We start from the raw sequence: 18573 nt of genomic DNA, 5'->3' as shown, positions 1-18573 counted from the left end.
CGCTGAGATACTCAATGTGTGAAGTGGCACCCTCTTGTATTTGTCAGTCAACCTTGTGTCTCTTGTGTAACGTTTAAAAGAAAAATCTGACTACAAGAAAATACCTGTAGGTGTCCTCTTGTGTTTGAAACTCACACTTGTGACTGATCTGGAACATTTCAAAGAAAAGTCGAATCACAAGAAAATATATGTAGTCTGCCAAGTGACTTTCTAATTAGTCTGGTATATAGTGCCTTTTTAATATTCTTCATGCAGACATGTTCCTCAGTGGCTCATTGATGGGATTATAGCTGCAAACACCCTCCCAGCCTGATAAATCCTTGTTTTACTTGTTCCCATTCCACACATCTCTGTCAGGATCTCATTAAATGCCAGCAGGCAATCAAATGGCTGCCTAGAGATGTGAATATCCTGACCTTAACTACAAGGCCATTGTGAAAGAAGCATTCTCAACACACGAAGAAAGGTTTGGGGCAGCCACCCGTATATTGTCCCTGGCTGCAATAGGGTAAAGAGATAAGCAAGGATGTGCTGCTGTTGAGTTCCAAACTGAGCTGATTTGGTATTGAAAAGATGGCTTTATAAACCAAAACCGGAAGTGATGCCATCTAGGCCTGGAACCGGAAGTGGTGATGTTCTAGGTGCCTGAACCAGAAGTGACATTAGTCTGGGTGCCAGAACCGGAAGTGACATTGTTGATGTTGAATCAGGCAGGTTTTCCCGTATTTGGCTTGCAGAGGTAACAGAGGTAGGTTTAGTGTACCATGCCACTCCCTGGCCTGGCGGGTAATTACCTCTACTTGGTCCACTCATTTCCCTCCTAATTGCATGTGTGTGACACCATTAAGGATGCACTACCTCTCTGATCCCCTGGTCATACTCTCCATTCCATGATTTTCTTTCTTCCTGCATGGAAGCATCAACTGAATTCATCAAAGATGGTCATGAGCAGGTGGACCAGGGAAGCCACAGAGGAGCTAAAAAGATGGATTTTTACTCAATAAATTTGAAAGTCTCTAAAATGGACATGGTATCACCTGAGAGTACATGGACATGGTCACTTCATGTATCAATGTGTGAAGACAAATGGGCATTAGCACAAAAACTCTTTGAAGCCCAGCAAGGGTAAAATTGGGATCAAGCTGACCTTGGCTAATGGGACCAAGACAAAGAATTGGAAAGAAGAGAAGAAGGCCAAGAACAGCATGGAGAATGAGGATGAGAGAAAGGGCAAGAGAAAGTTTTGAGAAAGAAACTTGAGAGACGATTCTATGCCAATGGATTTTCTTTGATATGGAGAAGTGACCAACAAGACACCAACAGCGAAAAGAATATATACATTGGCTCAGCTAAGCCCAGTCTGACAGAGCAGCTGGACCAGTTTAATGGCCGATTTGAAAGACAGTGAGACACTTGTGGAGGTGCGGGTCTGACCTCTGTGATTTCACAACCACCTTCATCTACTCACGTTTAAGTGTTCCTCATTATTGTGCAGTCCCACTGTTTCCTGTGTTTTGGACATTTTAAATTTACCTCTACACTTGTTCTGTTCCCATGTACTTCAAGCTCTCTAATATCACCCAAAAATCTGAAGTCTTAATGATCACAGACCAGTGATTTGATGTTACAAGTGTGGCGGATGGCCAGGGCCCTTGCCCAGCCGGGTCACCTCTTCTTTATATGGTCTGGGGGAACAAGCATGGACTGAACAGTACCTCCCCTGGGATGCTAGATGGCAGCCCCCCTGGGTGGCAGTGGTGCCCCGGATTCCCGCAGGGCTCCATGGGAGATGGAGTTTTCTACAACCCTGTTAGGATCCAGGGTTGCTGCTGTTTTCCTCTAGGGGGTGCTAGCTCCCTGGTTGGAATAAGTTCTTTTTTAATTGCGGTATCTTAAGTAACCCGAAACTATATAGAAATAATGTTAAAAGGCGACACCCCTCCCTTAGTGATACGGCGGTAATAAATTACATAGGAGAAATAACTTAGCTTTCTTTAATGATGATTTACGCAGCATAACAGACGAGAAAGCCATAGCAAGACTTTTCACCGAAGTGGGATCTCGATGTATACAGTCTGCCATTTTCGTCACTGCGCTGGAGGGATTTTCAGGATCGATTTTCAATGCTCTCTGTACAGATTCTTCTCTTACCTCATATTGTTCTTCTCCTGGACCTTTCCACACTCTCACTGAGTCCAATCTATCAGAGGCTGTTTGGTCTGGGTACCATCTTATATATACTGTATACTGTATATATCCACCCATCCACTTTAGCTGCTTATCCAGGGCAGGTTCACGGGACAGCTGGAGCTGATCCCAACAATCATCAGTGGCAAGACAGGAACAGTCTCTGAACGGGGCTACAGCTCATTGCAAAGTGAACACACACACACATACACACACACAAAGACACATTCACACACACACATTAAAGAGCATGTCTTTGGACTGTAGGAGGACACCAGAGCACCCGGATGAAACCTCTGCATACACAGTGACAACATGCAAACTCCATGAAAGGAACATCAGGGATGCAAACCGGGTGCTCAGGCAGCACTTCCGCCACACCTGGAAGTGCTGCAGGAAGATTGTCAAGAAGCACCTGGAGCACATCCGGGTACTGTATAAAAGGGGCTGCCTCACTCCTGCCGAGGAGCTGGAGTTGGGAGGGAACGTGACGAGGTTTACAAGAGAGGACTGGAGGCGGCAAGAAAAGAAACAGAGACAACGAAGGACTGTGAGTTTAGTGCACTGTATTTGATAAAACAGAATAAAACGTGTGTGTTTTGGACATATGTTGTCTTGGTGTCTGTCTGCGTCAAAGCTGGTTCCTACTATATATAGTGAAGTGGCAAGAACTCCTTGGACAAAATCCGATGTGCTGATGTAAGACTGTCCGCTCAAGGTGCGAAGAAGCTTAAAAATTTCAGATGCAGATTCAGAAGTGAGTTTTCCATTCTGCACGAGAAACTGCTCAAGGCATGTCTTGTTCAGAAAGTAGACGCCACTTGAGATGGCCTTCCCCTTACCCAAACACTAACTTTAAGGTCAATAAAATAGGTCCCTGATGTTAAGTCACTATTTTAGGGCTAAAATGATAACAGAAATGTGAAACCTACTTATATACCTAATCTTAAATATTGTGAAACAACCAAGTGGCGTCTGCTTTCTGAACAAGAGCCGCCAAGGCTCAAATCACCACTCATGCCTTTTTTCTTCCAACTTTGGCCGATCGCCCCGTTCCATTTTGCAAACTGGCCTGCCAAATCCTGAAATAAAGGAGAAGATCAGACATTGGCCCATCAATTTACAGCGACATTGGCCATTTCACAATTTTCTCAACTTCCCGCTTTAGCTGATCTCGGGTTTTGGCCATAACACACACACACACACGCACACACACACACACACATATATATATATATATATATATATATATATATATATACAGGTGCTGGTCATAAAATTAGAATATCATGACAAAGTTGATTTATTTCAGTAATTCCATTCAAAAAGTGAAACTTGTATATTAGATTCATTCATTACACACAGACTGATGTATTTCAAATGTTTATTTCTTTTAATGTTGATGATTATAATTGACAATTAATGAAAGTCCCAAATTCAGTATCTCGGAAAATTTGAATATTGTGAAAAGGTTGAATATTGAAGACACCTGGTGCCACACTCTAATCAGCTAATTAACTCCAAACACCTGCAAAAGCCTTTAAATGGTCTCTCAGTCTAGTTCTGTAGGCTACACAATCATGGGGAAGACTGCTGACTTGACAGTTGTCCAAAAGACGACCATTGACACCTTGTACAAGGAGGGCAAGACACAAAAGGTCATTGCTAAAGAGGCTGGCTGTTCACAGAGCTCTGTGTCCAAGCACATTAATAGAGAGGCTAAGGGAAGGACAAGATGTGGTAGAGAAAAGTGTACAAGCAATAGGGATAACCGCACCCTGGAGAGGATTGTGAAACAAAACCAATTCAAAAATGTGGGGGAGATTCACAAAGAGTGGACTGCAGCTGGAGTCAGTGCTTCAAGAACCACCACGCACAGACGTATGCAAGACATGGGTTTCAGCTGTCGCATTCCTTGTGTCAAGCCACTCTTGAACAAGAGACAGCATCAGAAGCGTCTCGCCTTTGGACTGCTGCTGAGTGGTCCAAAGTTATGTTCTCTGATGAAAGTAAATTTTGCATTTCCTTTGGAAATCAAGGTCCCAGAGTCTGGAGGAAGAGAGGAGAGGCACAGAATCCAGGTTGCGTGAGGTCCAGTGTAAAGTTTGCACAGTCAGTGATGGTTTGGGGTGCCATGTCATCTGCTGGTGTTGGTCCATTGCGTTTTCTTAGGTCCAAGGTCAACGCAGCCGTCTACCAGGAACTTTTAGAGTACTTCATGCTTCCTGCTGCTGACAAACTTTATGGAGATGCAAATTTCATTTTCCAACAGGACCTGGCACATCCACACAGTGCCAAAGCTACCAGTACCTGGTTTAAGGAACATGGTATCCCTATTCTTGACTTTCCAGCAAACTCGCCTGACCTTAACCCCATAGAAAATCTATGGGGTATTGTGAAGAGGAAGATGCAATACGCCAGACCCAACAATTCAGAAGAGCTGAAGGCCACTATCAAAGCAACATGGGCTCTCATAACACCTGAGCAGTGCCACAGACTGATCGACTCCATGCCACGCCTCATTGCTGCAGTAATCCAGGCCAAAGGAGCCCCAACTAAATATTGAGTGCTGTACATGCTCATACTTTTCATGTTCATACCTTTCAGTTGGCCAACATTTCTAAAAATCCTTTTTTTGCATTGGTCTTAATTGATATTCTAATTTTCCGAGATACTGAATTTGGGACTTTCATTAGTTGTCAGTTATAATCATCAACATTAAAAGAAATAAACATTTGAAATACATCAGTCTGTGTGTAATGAATGAATCTAATATACAAGTTTCACTTTTTGAATGGAATTACTGAAATAAATCAAGTTTGTCATGATATTCTAATTTTATGACCAGCACCTGTTATATACAGGGTGGTCCATGAAAGAGTGGCCTGTCTCCACCGAGATGACCCCTGCCAGAGATGTAATTATGCACAAGGAGATCACTTTCAGCATCTTCTGTAAATGTGAGTACCAAATTTAGTCATTTTTCTCTTCACCACGTAAAGCAGTCATCTCGGTGGAAGCGGGCCATTTTTACATGGGCCACCCTGTACATATATATATATATATATATATATATATATACATATATTGATTAATAAGGCAAAACATTTTAGTCAGCTTTTATAACATCATACAGCTTTGTTTATTAAAGGCATGCAATTAAAAGCATGTTTTAATAAAAAATGCAATATGTTTCATACTATATATCACTGAAATAGATTTTTGGGCTAGAAAATAAACAGATTGATTTTATTAATTCAGTTAGTGTTTATTTTCATATCCTTAATACACTTAAAAATGCTAACAGGAACTGTCAATTAAATCACGCTTTTTTCATGAACCTGCCACCTGCCTTGCCATTGAAGTGAGGAGCCGACGCTTTTATTCTGCTAAATTTCAGGCCAAAGGGAAGTCAATTTTCTGTTGCTTACTGTTTTACAGTGCTGCTTCTCTGTCTTTTTGCTAAAAGCCTCTAGCTGCAGATGCCAAGAGCGCCACCCCATTAGGGAGGTTGTCACCTTATATTATACGTTAGTGATACACCTGGTTAAACTACGGTTAAGAGCAGAATTTGGGGAGGGTCATCTGATTCAAGTCGAGTAAACCAGGTGACAAAAACCTGCAATGTAATTGTGGAGGTCTGCAGCTGAACCCATTTCTTTTTTTGACTTCTTCCTTTCATTTACTTCCTTGTTATCCTTAGGTTTTTCACCAATTAGCTTGGGTAACTCCTTAAGGGCTTAGAAAACTAAGTCACATCAAGGCATACTATACTGTACATGCTCAAAACCCCAAGATATTAAACAGAAAACCATATTAGCAAGACTGCTACGTATCTCCCACCCTCCTGAAATAGGGTTTAATATACACTACATGTTTAGAACCACTTTTGGTTTCATGTTCTGAAACACATTGAATTTGATCACTTACGGACCAATTGGTTTTCTTCATTCTTTTAATAACTATATCTGGATCTAGACATTTTGGTGACAGTAAATTTTGAGGCGGCCTGAGAAAGTGGATGAGACTTTACCCAAACCTGACCCCCGTCTGAATACTAAATTCCCCTTGGGATTAATAAAGTACTGCGGTGGGTTGGCACCCTGCCCAGGATTGGTTCCTGCCTTGTGCCCTGTGTTGGCTGGGATTGGCTCCAGCAGACCCCCGTGACCCTGTGTTTGGATTCAGCGGGTTGGAAAATGGATGGATGGATTAATAAAGTATCTATCTATCTATCTATCTATCTATCTATCTATCTATCTATCTATCTATCTATCTATCTATCTATCTATCTATCTATCTATCTATCTATCTATCTATCTATCTATCTATCTATCTATCTATCTATCTATCTATCTAAACATTTTCATGCCACCTATTGTAATGGCAAGCTTGTTTGCTTTGTGCACTCCTTAATCTTTCCCTAACTTGATGCTTAGGTGATTCAATTGTGCCTGTCGTAAAATATGTCAAGAATTCCTGGACCCAGAGAAAAGATACTTCATTCCAGAGGTTCCAGTAAACCCCTTCCCTCGTGTGTCATGATATTGATAGTGAAATGCAGTTCCAATAACATTTGGTTGGGGGTGGTTTTCCATGTGGGAGGATAGCAACATTTCTGAGTTTCAGTTCAATTATTCAATGTGCTTAGTTTGAGGATGGTAGTATGGATTTTCAGGGCATTATATAATAATAAATAATAAGCCTGTTCGCTACACCTTTCACTTTTGCAGCACATTAGCAAGACCTCTACAAGGTGATCACTTGTCATCAGTCAGGATAACTTGACAAACAGAAGACAATATTGGGCACCTTTAAGGGCAACACTGTTCTTGGGTTCAAATTATGTTTCAGTTCAAATGCTAGCAGTCCCCTGTTCAGTGACACAATTGAGTGTTCAGCTCTGCTGTTAGTCATCATGTCATTTACTGAGACCCCAATGTTGTTTTTTTAAATATCATCTCTTAATGTGTCTCACTATGGAGGAAGCCTCGGCAGTTTATATCCATTCTGTTCCTTTGTTCTCTTCTTGCTTCTCCTTCACTTTTTCTTTCATCCAGAAGATGCTTCTCCTTCTGCTTTGGTCAGTGCTCTTTATGGATGCATAGTAACTGTGGACTCAGACTATATCTCAAGTGGCAGGACGTTTGTTGGATTTGTGCTCTCTGGTCTGTCTGTCTGTCGGTCTGTTTGTATGTCCCTCCCTATCTCATCATGTCCCTTTCTTCGTATTCACAGCCTGCCTTTATGTCGTCTCACCTCCACAAACTGCTCAGATCTCTCCTCAGTCTTTTCTTCACCACATTCACGACTGACTGATATTAAGCTGAGCGACAACGACATGCAGGATTCAGGAGTGGATCAACTGTGTGAAGGGCTGAGGAGTGAAAACTGCAAATTAGAAAAACTGTGGTGAGTTAACAACAAGTGTATATGTGTGCTTGATAACTTTTATTTCTTCTGACTTTATAGAGGTTGACTGTTCCACACCTACAACACAAACAGGACAGACTGGAATGTTGCATGTGACAGAAAGATGGACATGAGGTGAACACAGATGGAAATTTCCCTTTAATAATTAAATTAAAAAAGACATCCCCTCTTACACAGTGGTCACTCTCATCTTCTCATCGTCTCTTCTGTCTCATCATCCCTTCTGTCTGTTTATTTCTCCCCTCCGTCACACTCTATTGTCTCTGATCTTCTCATTAAAGTTTGTTAAAAGCCAACAAAACATCTTTATCACTAAAGGATATATATATATATATATATATATATATATATATATACACTCCTCAAAAAATTAAAGGAACACTTTTTAATCAGATAATAGCATGAAGTCAGTGAAACGTCTGGGCTATTGATCTGGTCAGTTAAGTAGCAGAGGGGGTTGTTAATCAGTTTCAGCTGCTTTGGTGTTCATGAAATTAACAACAGGTCCACTAGTGGGGCAACAATGAGACAACCCCCAAAACAGGAATGAATGGTTTAACAGGAGGAGGCCACTGACATTTTCCCTCCTCATCTGTTTTTTCACTAGTTTTGCATTTGCACTATGGTCAGTGTCACTACTGGTAGCATGAGGCGATACCTGGATCCTACAGAGCAGGCACAGGTAGTCCAACTTCTCCAGGATGGCACATCAATATGTACCATTGCCAGAAGGTTTGTCGTGTCTCCCAGCACAGTCTCAAGGGCATGGAGGAGATTCCAGGAGGCAGGCAGTTACTCTAGGAGAGCTGGACAGGGACCTTCGTAGAAGGTCCTTAACCCACCAGCAGGACCGGTATCTGCTCCTTTGGGCAAGGAGGAAGAAGGTGAGCACTGGCAGAGCCCTACAAAATGACCTCAAGCAGGTAGGCTACTGGTGTGAATGTCTCTGACCAACCAATCAGAAACAGAATTTATGAGGGTGGCCCTGTGTTCACTGCCCACACAGCACTGTGGAGCTCAACTGGAATTTGCCACCAGAACTGGCAGGTCTACCACTGGTGCCTTGTGCTTTTCACAGATGACAGCAGGTTCACCCTGAGCACATGGAACAGACATGAAAGGATCTGGAGAAGCCATGGAGAATATTATGCTGCCTGAAACATCGTTCAGCATGACCTCTTTGGTGGTGGGTCAGTGATGGTCTGGGGAGGCATATCCATGGAGGGATGCACAGACCTCTACAGGCTAGACAACGTCACCATGACTGCCATTAGGTATTGGGATGAAATCCTTGGACCCATTGTCAGACCCTATGCTGGTTCAATGGGTCCTGGGTTCCTCCTGCTGCACGACAATGCCCGGCCTCATGTGGTGAGAGGATGATGGAATTGATACCATTGACTGGCCCCCATGCTCGCCTGACCTAAATCCAATAGAACACCTCTGGGACATTATGTATGGGTCCATCCGACACCGCCAGGTTTCACCTCAGACTATCCAGGAGCTCAGTGATGCCCTTGGCTAGATCTGGGAGGAGATCCCCCAGAACCCCATCCGTTGTCTCATTAGGACATTGTCAGGCATGCATACAAGCATGTGGGGGCCATACAAACTACTGAGTACGATTTTGAGTTGCTGCAATGAAATTTCGGCAAAATGGACTCGCCTGCCTGCCGCATCATTTTTTCACTTTGATTTTCGGGGTGTCTTTGAATTCAGCCCTCTGTAGGTTGATCATTTTCATTTCCATCAAATTTCCATCAATGCTATTGATGTGACATTGATGTGCCATCCTTTCGATCCTAACACATTGCAACAACAACAACAACATTTATTTATATAGCACATTTTCATATAAATAATGTAGCTCAAAGTGCTTTACATGATGAAGAAAAGAGAAATAAAAGACAAAGTAAGAAATTAAAATAAGACAACACTAATTAACATAGAATAAGAGTAAGGTCCAGTGGCCAGGATGGACAGAAAAAACAAAAAAAAAACTCCAGACAGCTGGAGAAAAAAATAAAATCTGCAGGGGTTCCAAACCATGAGACCACCCAACCCCCTCTGGGCATTCTGCCTAACATAAATGAAACAGTCCTCTTTGTATTTAGGGTTCTCATGGAAGGACTTGCTGATGATGGTCATGAAAACCTTTGGCTTCTAATCCATCAATGTAGGAATATCATGGTGCTTTGATTAGGTGGTGGTGGCAGAAGTCGCCACCACAGTAAACCGGGAAAAGAAACAGAAGAGAGAGTAGGGGTTAGTACGGATTTTAGAGCCACCATGAATAGTTATGATAATTAATTGAATATACAGAGCATCAGGATTAAATTAAAATGAAGTTATGAGAAGGCCATGTTAAAGTAATAAGTTTTTAGCAGTTTTTTAAAGTGCTCCACTGTATTAGCCTGGCAAATTCCTATTGGCAGGCTTTTCCAGATGCATAACAGCAGAAGGCCGCCTCACCACTTCTTTTAAGTTTTGCTCTTGGAATTCTAAGTAGACACTCATTTGAGGATCTGAGGTTATGATTTGGAATATAAGGTGTCAGACATTCCGATATATAAGATGGAGCGAGATTATTTAAGGCTTTGTAAACCTTAAGCAGTATTTTAAAGTCAATCCTGAATGACACAGGTAACCAGTGTAGTGACATCCAAACTGGAGAAATTGCTCGGATTTTCTTTTCCTAGTTAGGATTCTAGCAGCTGCATTCTGCACTAGTTGCAAATGATTTATGTCTTTTTTGGGCAGTCCTAAGAGGATTGCGTTACAATAATCTAGTCGACTGAAAACAAAAGCGTGAACTACCGTATTTTTTGCACCATAAGACGCACCTGACCATTAGACGCACCTAGGTTTAGAGGATGAAAACAAGAAAAAAAATATTCTGAACCAAATGGTGCACTAATATGTTTAATAAAATATAGCAGAATAATATTTCAACCATGTAAATTCAACAGCACTATTAAGAAACATCATCACTGTCATTAACAAATAAGGAGAGACTTTAAGGTTCAAGCACTCTTCTAGTTTTATGGAAACCCCAAGAACTCCTCATCGCTAGTGTCAGAATTTATTAAGCTCAGTTGCTCACAATCACTTTGCAGCATCATGTACCTATCATTACGCGACATAACCTGTCCAAAGCCACCAGGGGACAAAGCACGTTTGGACCAATGCTCCCTGAAGTTATATCACCAGTCTAGTCCCATCTATATTTGTAATGCCACAAAGCCCTTCATCTCGTGTTTTGTTGTGGATTTCCAGTTTGAAAAATGAGAACGCGGTGCAAGCACAGCCCTCGATTCAAAAAATTGCTCTGCATACCTGTTTGTCTCGTCTGACAGTAGCTGAAAGGCAGCTTCAGGAAAGAACAGCCTGAAGTAGTCCAGCGGCTGGTAATCTGTCGAGTCCAGAGTCCGACTCAGTGATAATGCGCAAAACATCGTCTGCTGAGTATTTTGTTTTCTGCACTCGCTTCGCTCCCTCCTGAGATGTAGATGCTATCTTGCCTTTGTTTACATTTCACAACTCACGCACACGCAAGGATTAGATGCCGAGTCAATGAGTCTAACATTCCTCCAAGCACAGAGGGAATGCCTGTAACGTAACAGTGAGTTTTGTCGCCCTCTACCCCTGGATGTCAACTTTTGTCAGGTAATACACATCATGGTCTGTGATGCAATATTCGCTCCATAAGACGCACAGACATTTCCAACCTTCTTTTGGGGAAAAAAAAGTGCGTCTTATGGTGCGAAAAATACGGTAATTCATCAGCATCTTTCAACGATATAAGAGGTCTAACTTTGCTATGTTTCTTAAGTGAAAAAATGCTGTCCTAGTGGTCTGATTAATATGCGATTTAAATTTCAGGTTACAGTCAACAGTTACCCCTAAATTCTTTACCTCCGTCTTGACTTTTAATCCTAATGTATCCAGTTTATTTCTAATAATCTCATTGTATCCATTATTGCCAATCACTAAAATTTCTGTTTTCTCTTTATTTAGCTTGAGAAAATTGCTATTCATCCAATTAGAAACACAAGTAAGACATTGTGTTAGTGAAATAACAGCGCCTGGGTCATCAGGTGCTATTGATAGGTGCAGCTGTGTGTCATCAGCATAGCTGTGGTAGCTCACGTTATGTCCTGAGATAATCTGATCTAACGGAAGCATGTAGATTGAGAAGAGCAGCGGACCCAGGATAGAGCCTTGTGGAACACCATGTAGGATATCATGTGTCTTTGAATTGTAATTACCACAACTAACAAAGAATTTTCTACCTGCCAGGTAGGATTCAAACCAATTTAAGACCCTGCCAGAGAGGCCCACCCATTGACTAAGGCGATTTCTAAGAATGTTGTGATCAATTGTGTCAAATGCAGCACTCAGATCTAAGAGGATGGGAACAGATAAATGGCTTCTGTCTGCATTTAACTGCAAGTCATTTACTACTTTAACGAGTGCAGTTTCTGTGCGGTGATTTGTTCTAAAACCCGACTGAAATTTATCAAGAATAGCAGGTTTATTGAGGTGCTCATTTAGCTGCATAATGACAGTCTTCTCTGGAATTTTATTTAAGAAAGGCAGGTTAGAAATGGGTCTAAAATTTTCAAAAGCAGAGGGGTCGAGATTATTTTTCTTGAGTAGGGGTTTAACTACCGCAGTCTTAAGACAGCCTGGGAAGACCCCCGTATCTAATGACAAGTTTACTATATCAAGAATACTATCAATTAGCATGCCAGATACTTCTTTGAAAAAACTTGTTGGTATTGGGTCAAGGACACAGGTGGAGGGTTTCAGTTGAGAAATTATTTTATGTGATCCTTAGTGTTGGGGAGATATACTATGCTATTTCTAATATCATTAATTTTTTTGATTGAAAAATACAGCAATAGCCTCACAGGTTTTACTGGAAGTATTTTGGAGGCATTCCTTTGTTTTACTTGGGTTTAGCAGATGATCAATTGTAGAGAATAAGACTCTGGGATTACTACCATTGTTATTTATAATCTTAGAGAAATAGCAGCGTCTCTCAAGACGGACTGTGTTATTGTATTCTGTTATTTTAAACTTCAATATTTCATAATGGATAGTTAGTTTAGTTTTTCTCCATTTATGCTCAGCTCTACGGCATGTTCTCTTTAAATCAGACACTCTTTGGGTCTTCCATGGTATAACAATGCTAGAAGATTTTGTTGCTGTTGTTGTTGTTGTTGTTGCTAACACATTACCATATCAGTCCATATCGGTATAGATATTCAGCATGATTTTTTTCCCACTGGGATATGGTGTGTTTTCAAAGTGTTCCTTTAATTATTTTGAGTAGTTTATTTATATATATGTTTATATATTTATATATATATATATATATATATATATATATATATATATATATATATATATATTTATATATATATATATGCATATTACACAATATATAGTACATAGTGACCAAGGAAGAGACTGAGTGCAACAAAAAAGGAATGTTAGGGCACACACCGGACTACCCTTTTTAATAAGCTTGTATAAAACAGAAAATAAATGGTGCCCAGGGCACAAATAAAGTGGTCTTGTTGAGGTCTAATGATAAGTAAGGTGCTGTCAACGAGAGGCCTCTCCAGTTTGATTCTTCACATCCAAATGAACATCATCTTCTTGAAGATGCCTGCTTTTATGGTGTCCAGGATGAAAGTGGGTGGACCACTCAGGGCCATGTGAGCAAGGCTAGGCTTCCTTAATGATCTTCTTGTCAGAAATCTGCACTCACATGACAATGTATATATTTATATTGTAAGGGACTGCTGGCATCCTTACCTGGTCAGGACACCACCTTAATGGAAGAACAAAGAGATATAGCTCATGAAGGGCGCTATTTCCTCCAAGCTGTTTTCTTTGCAGCCCCCCTGGGTTGCAACAGCTCCTCGGATTCCCACAGGGCTCAGCCCTGTTGGGTTCTGGGGATACCACCAGGGAGAGCTGCAGAGCCAGACTTTGTCAGGCTTCCGCCACACCTGGGAGTACTTCCAGATCTCTCTAACAAGCCACCTAAAGTGCTTCTGGGTGGAGTTAGCTGCCACTGCTCAAGGAGCCGGAGTCAGGAGGAAGGAGAACGACGCTTGCGGAGAGGAGTGGAGAAGGAGACAGAGACAGGGACAAAGACAAGAGTATTGCTGTGTGCTTTATTCTACTTTAGGGACTGTGTGCTTTTTCCATGGAAAAATAAAAGTGTGTGTCTGTTGTGTTCGGTGTTTTCTGTGCTCCCTGGTGGCAAACGGCCTTCAACGTATGTTCTGGGGGAGCAACCATGGGCTGCTCAATACCTCCCCTGTGATGCTTGGTGGCAGCCTCCCTGGCTGATGGTGGTGCCTCAGTTTCCCGCAGGGTTCCATGGGAGATGGAGTTCTCCAAAGCCCTGTTGGGATCTGGGGTGGCCACCAGAGGGTGCTACATGGGTCCCTGAGACTGGCTGGATGAATCTTCAGCCCCGCCCAGAAGTGCACAGGCACAGGAACAGGTGATCAAGCACCTGGAGCACTTCCGGGTGGGCTATAAAAGGGGCCAGTAACCACCTCTCAGTGGCGAGAGTCGGGAGGAGGAGGACGAAGCTAGGTGAGAGGAGTGGTGGTGCCAGAAGGGAGTGTGTTTTGTGCTTGTGATGTTTGGACCGTGTTGTGCCCGTGGGGTTCATGGGGAAGATGTGCCCCACAGGTGAAGAAAATAAAGGTTTTCTTTGTACTTGTATACGTGCCTCCATGTGAGTTTGTGCTGGGTCGGGCACAATAAAGTGCCTATTTTACAATATATATATATATATATTGTCAGAAAAATGGCCACAATACATTGAGAAGGTTTGGGGTAGCCACCCATATAATTGTTCTCGGCTGCAAAAATAATGATTATGAATAATGATTAAATAAGAGAGACATGCTCATTCAACAGAGTCCAAAACAGAACTGACTTCCATGAAGCAAGATGTCAGCTTTAAAGGCCAGTAGCGGAAGTGATGTCATCAATACCGGAACCAGAAGTGACGTCAGTGGCTGCCCCAGAGCCGGGCAGGATTTCCCTAGAATGGTCTGCAAAAGATCGAGAGGGAAAATTAGTGCACTTAGCCACCCCCTGGTCTGGCATGGAATAACATGTATTTAAGCCCTTTAGCTGTCTCCTAAACACCACGTGTGTGACAATATATATATATATATATATATATATATATATATATATATATATATACATATTACTAAACGAGAATGGTAAACCGGATATGGACGCAGGGACCTGCCCGTGGACGCAAAAGACATAGTGCGCAGGCACCACACAAAGCCCCCCTCCAACTAATAGAAATCGCAGGAGACATGGTGCGCAGGTGCCACACAAAGCCCCCCTCCACTAACAGAAATAAGAAATGAGGCAACGCGCCCATAGCACACAAAAAAAAGGAGTCAGATGCAGGCGCCACACAAAGCCCATAGCACACAAAAAAGAGGAGTCAGACCCACGCCCCAGAGTGAAACGGGACAGACTACGGAGTACACACACTAACATAAATAAGAAATGAGGCAACGCGCCCATAGCACACAAAAAAGAGGAGTCAGACCCACGCCCCCGAGTGAAACGGGACAGACTACGGAGTCCACAAAGGGTCACCCATCAAGCCCGAGATTACCGCTCAAAAACAAAAGACCAACCGCAAGCAAACACCCGACATCATACAGAAACCCCACATATACTGACAAAAACAACATATTTGAATCACATTATCCCCGCCCCACAGTGAAACGGGACATACTACGGAGTCCACAAAGGTTCACAAATCAAGCCCGAGATGGTACGGAAAAAGAGGAGTCACCCCCCCCCCCCCCCACCAGAGTAAAACGGGACAGACTACGGAGTCCACAAAGGGTCACACATCAACCCCGAGATATTACGAAAAGTGAATTGTGGTACAGAAAACGGCAGATACTACGATAGGAGCATTCGCCTGCAACGCGCATCTGAAATCAACATACACACTACACAGCATAATCCACGCACTTCTAAAAAAACGCACGCGGACACCCGACATCATACATAAATAACAAGAAACTGAACTACACTACATATTGGAATCACATTACAGTGATGCAATATTAACAGGACAACCACAGATAACACAGACGCAACACCTGATGGGTAATAATAAGAAGAAACGAACGCTCCGTATTAAACATACGTCATCTGAACACGTACAAACTATACAGCATAAGTGAATCTCATTACAGTGATGCACTATTAACCGTACAACCACAGAAAACGCTCCCTATTAACAGTAAGTGATATCATCCTTATTACTTACCCATATTACTAACGATAAAGAACAGACAAGTCATGAATTCACGATCACGGGTGCAAAACGATACGGTTCGATTAACGGGACCTCAAACACTAGCCTGCATGAAAAAAAACAATAAACGTAGGCGCCTACAACGCGCTTCTGAAACCGCGGAAGAAAAACTGTCTCAGCTCCAAAAACAAAAAGCTCAACTAACAAAGGTACAGAAACGATCCCAAATGGACAGATACAATGAACGTAGATGCATGCAGCGCGCATCTCAAACTGTGGAAGCGAAGCAGGCACGGGTTCAAAACGAAAGACCTCGAGTGACAGACATACAAAAACGGGACCGACGGGAAAAAATCAATGAACGCAGACGTCTACAACGCAATGAGTCCACTATTAATGAAAATTCATTGGAATTAATGAATGTCATTTGCAATCATTGTCATTCACTTAACTTCCCTGAAGAAACAACTGGCAATACAACTAATAAGTTTACACGTTGTTGTCAAAAGGGTCAAGTTAGACTGCCTCCTTTACATGAATATCCTGAATATCTACGGAAGCTTCTAACTAACGATGTACCTGAAAGTAAAAACTTTATGAACTGCATTAGATCCTACAATAGTTCATTTGCTTTTGCATCTACCGGAGTAAATATCAGGCCACCAGCTGGCAATGGCCCATAGTGCTTTCGCGTATGTGGACAAATATTACATCACATTGTAACAGTGCACCCTGAAACAAATCACGAACGCAAATTTGCAGAAATATACATCTTAGATCCAGATGACGCACTCTATCAACGAATGAACCTTCCTGAAAACAAATAATGCACGGAGCTTATAATGAGAAACGTCACTAAGGTCATAAACAATCACCCATTAGCTAAGTCTATAAAAATGCTACATGAGGTAGAGAGGCCAATACAAAAGCAACCTACGGCTGCCCGGCGGGCACGGGTTCAAAACGCCGGGGGTAGGCGAGCGAAGCGAGCAGGGGGCGGAGCCCCCTTGTATATATATATATATATATATATATATATATATATATATATATATATATATATATATATATATATATATATATATATATATATATATATATATATATATATATATATATATATATATATACACATATATATATACTAGCTGTGTAAGCCTGTGCTGTAAAAAGCCCGGGGCCCCAGAAACTATTAAAATTGTCAGAAAAAAAATTTGAAATGTAGAGAGGTCAGGTAATTGAAAGGAACAACTCTGGGCGTCTCTCTCCTAGGAGTTTTCATTTTGCCAACTTGCTCGCCTTGCTTGTGTATTAGCTTGTGTATTATTGTGTAACCTAGGAGGTGAACCCCTTACCCCAATTCCACCTTTAACTTCTGAGCCGGACAGACACACACACTTCCATGCATAGATGTTTATATATATATACTGTATATATAGTCACAAACTCGACTTATTTGGTTTCCTGGCTGCAAAGTCGTAAATTGTATACAGCACTGAAGTGCACAAAACCGAGTCCAAAACAGAACTGAGGGAATATGGAAAAAGGTTTAGGCTTTTAAAGGGGAAGACAGGAAGTGAGATCAAAGGGGCCGGAGCCAGCAAGGTCTGCTTCCATAGGTTCAGTCCCAGATGTGATGTCAAGAGGGCCAGGTGGAATTTCCCATGAATGGTCTGCAGGCAAGGGAGAAAAAGAGTCAGTGCACAGTATGATGCCCTTACTCAAGCCCTTTAGCTGCCTCCCATGCGCACGTATGTGACAAGGCCCTTAGCCCAGACCCATCGGGTCGGTCGACCCTGACCGAGAGGTTGTGAACCCGAGAAAGAAAATCAGCGTTGGCGTGAAGAGTGCCCCAACAATGAATGAGCGAAAACTTGTATGGCTGGAGGTCAAGAAACCACCTGGTGACCCACGGATTCGACTCCTTGTGCAGGGTCATCCACTGTAAAGGTCCATGTTCAATGACAAGGGTGAATTGCTGGCCCAACAGGTAGTACCTCAGCTGAGTAATCGCCCATTTAATCGCCAAAGCCTCTCTCTCCACCGCCGCATACATGGTCTCCTGGTCCAACAGTTTCCGGCTCAGGAACATGATGGGGTGTTCACATCATTGACACTTTGGCTCAGCACGGCCCCCAGGCCTGTGTCCGAAGCGTCCGTCTGGAGGATGAAAGGTAAAGAAAAGTTAGGTGCTTTAAAAATAGGTGTGGACGTAAGGGCCTGCTTCAAGTCACTAAATGCAGTGCCTGTCTTTTCAGTCCATACTACAATGTTTGGGGCCCTCTTCTTTGTCAAATCAGTCAAGGGCGCCGCTCTGTCTGAGAACCGGGGCACACCTTGGCGGTAGTGTCCCGCTAACCCGAGGAAGGCTTGGACCTGCCACTTGGTTCGTGGATGGGGCCATTTCAGAATGGCATCTACTTTGGAGCACTGTGGCTTCACGGTACCCCGACCCACCAGGTAGCCTAAATACTTGGCTTCGCTCAATCCAAAGAAACATTTCTTGGGATTAATCCGAAGCCCAGCCTCACCAAGTGTCCGCAATACCGCTTTTACCTGCTGTAGGTGTTCCATCCATGTGCTGGAATAGATGACCACGTCATCCAGATAGGCAGCAC

At 42.5% G+C, this 18573-nt stretch overlaps 1 protein-coding gene across 4 annotated transcripts in view; it reads left to right on the top strand.

The window, feature by feature from the left end:
- LOC114644738 (NACHT, LRR and PYD domains-containing protein 12-like) overlaps positions 1-18573 on the top strand; it is a 217671-nt gene that overhangs the window by 35462 nt on the left and 163636 nt on the right. For all 4 annotated transcript variants that reach the window (XM_051924823.1, XM_051924836.1, XM_051924832.1 and 1 more), the window contains exon 8: positions 7426-7599. In XM_051924823.1, coding sequence (XP_051780783.1) covers positions 7426-7599 — 174 coding nt within the window. The remainder of the gene's footprint in view (positions 1-7425; positions 7600-18573) is intronic.

The sequence above is a fragment of the Erpetoichthys calabaricus genome, chromosome 1 (genome assembly GCF_900747795.2).
Source record: "Erpetoichthys calabaricus chromosome 1, fErpCal1.3, whole genome shotgun sequence".
In the NCBI taxonomy this organism is placed as follows: domain Eukaryota; kingdom Metazoa; phylum Chordata; class Cladistia; order Polypteriformes; family Polypteridae; genus Erpetoichthys; species Erpetoichthys calabaricus.
The sequence above is the reverse complement of the archived record's forward strand: the minus strand, read 5'-3'. Positions and strand labels throughout refer to the sequence as shown.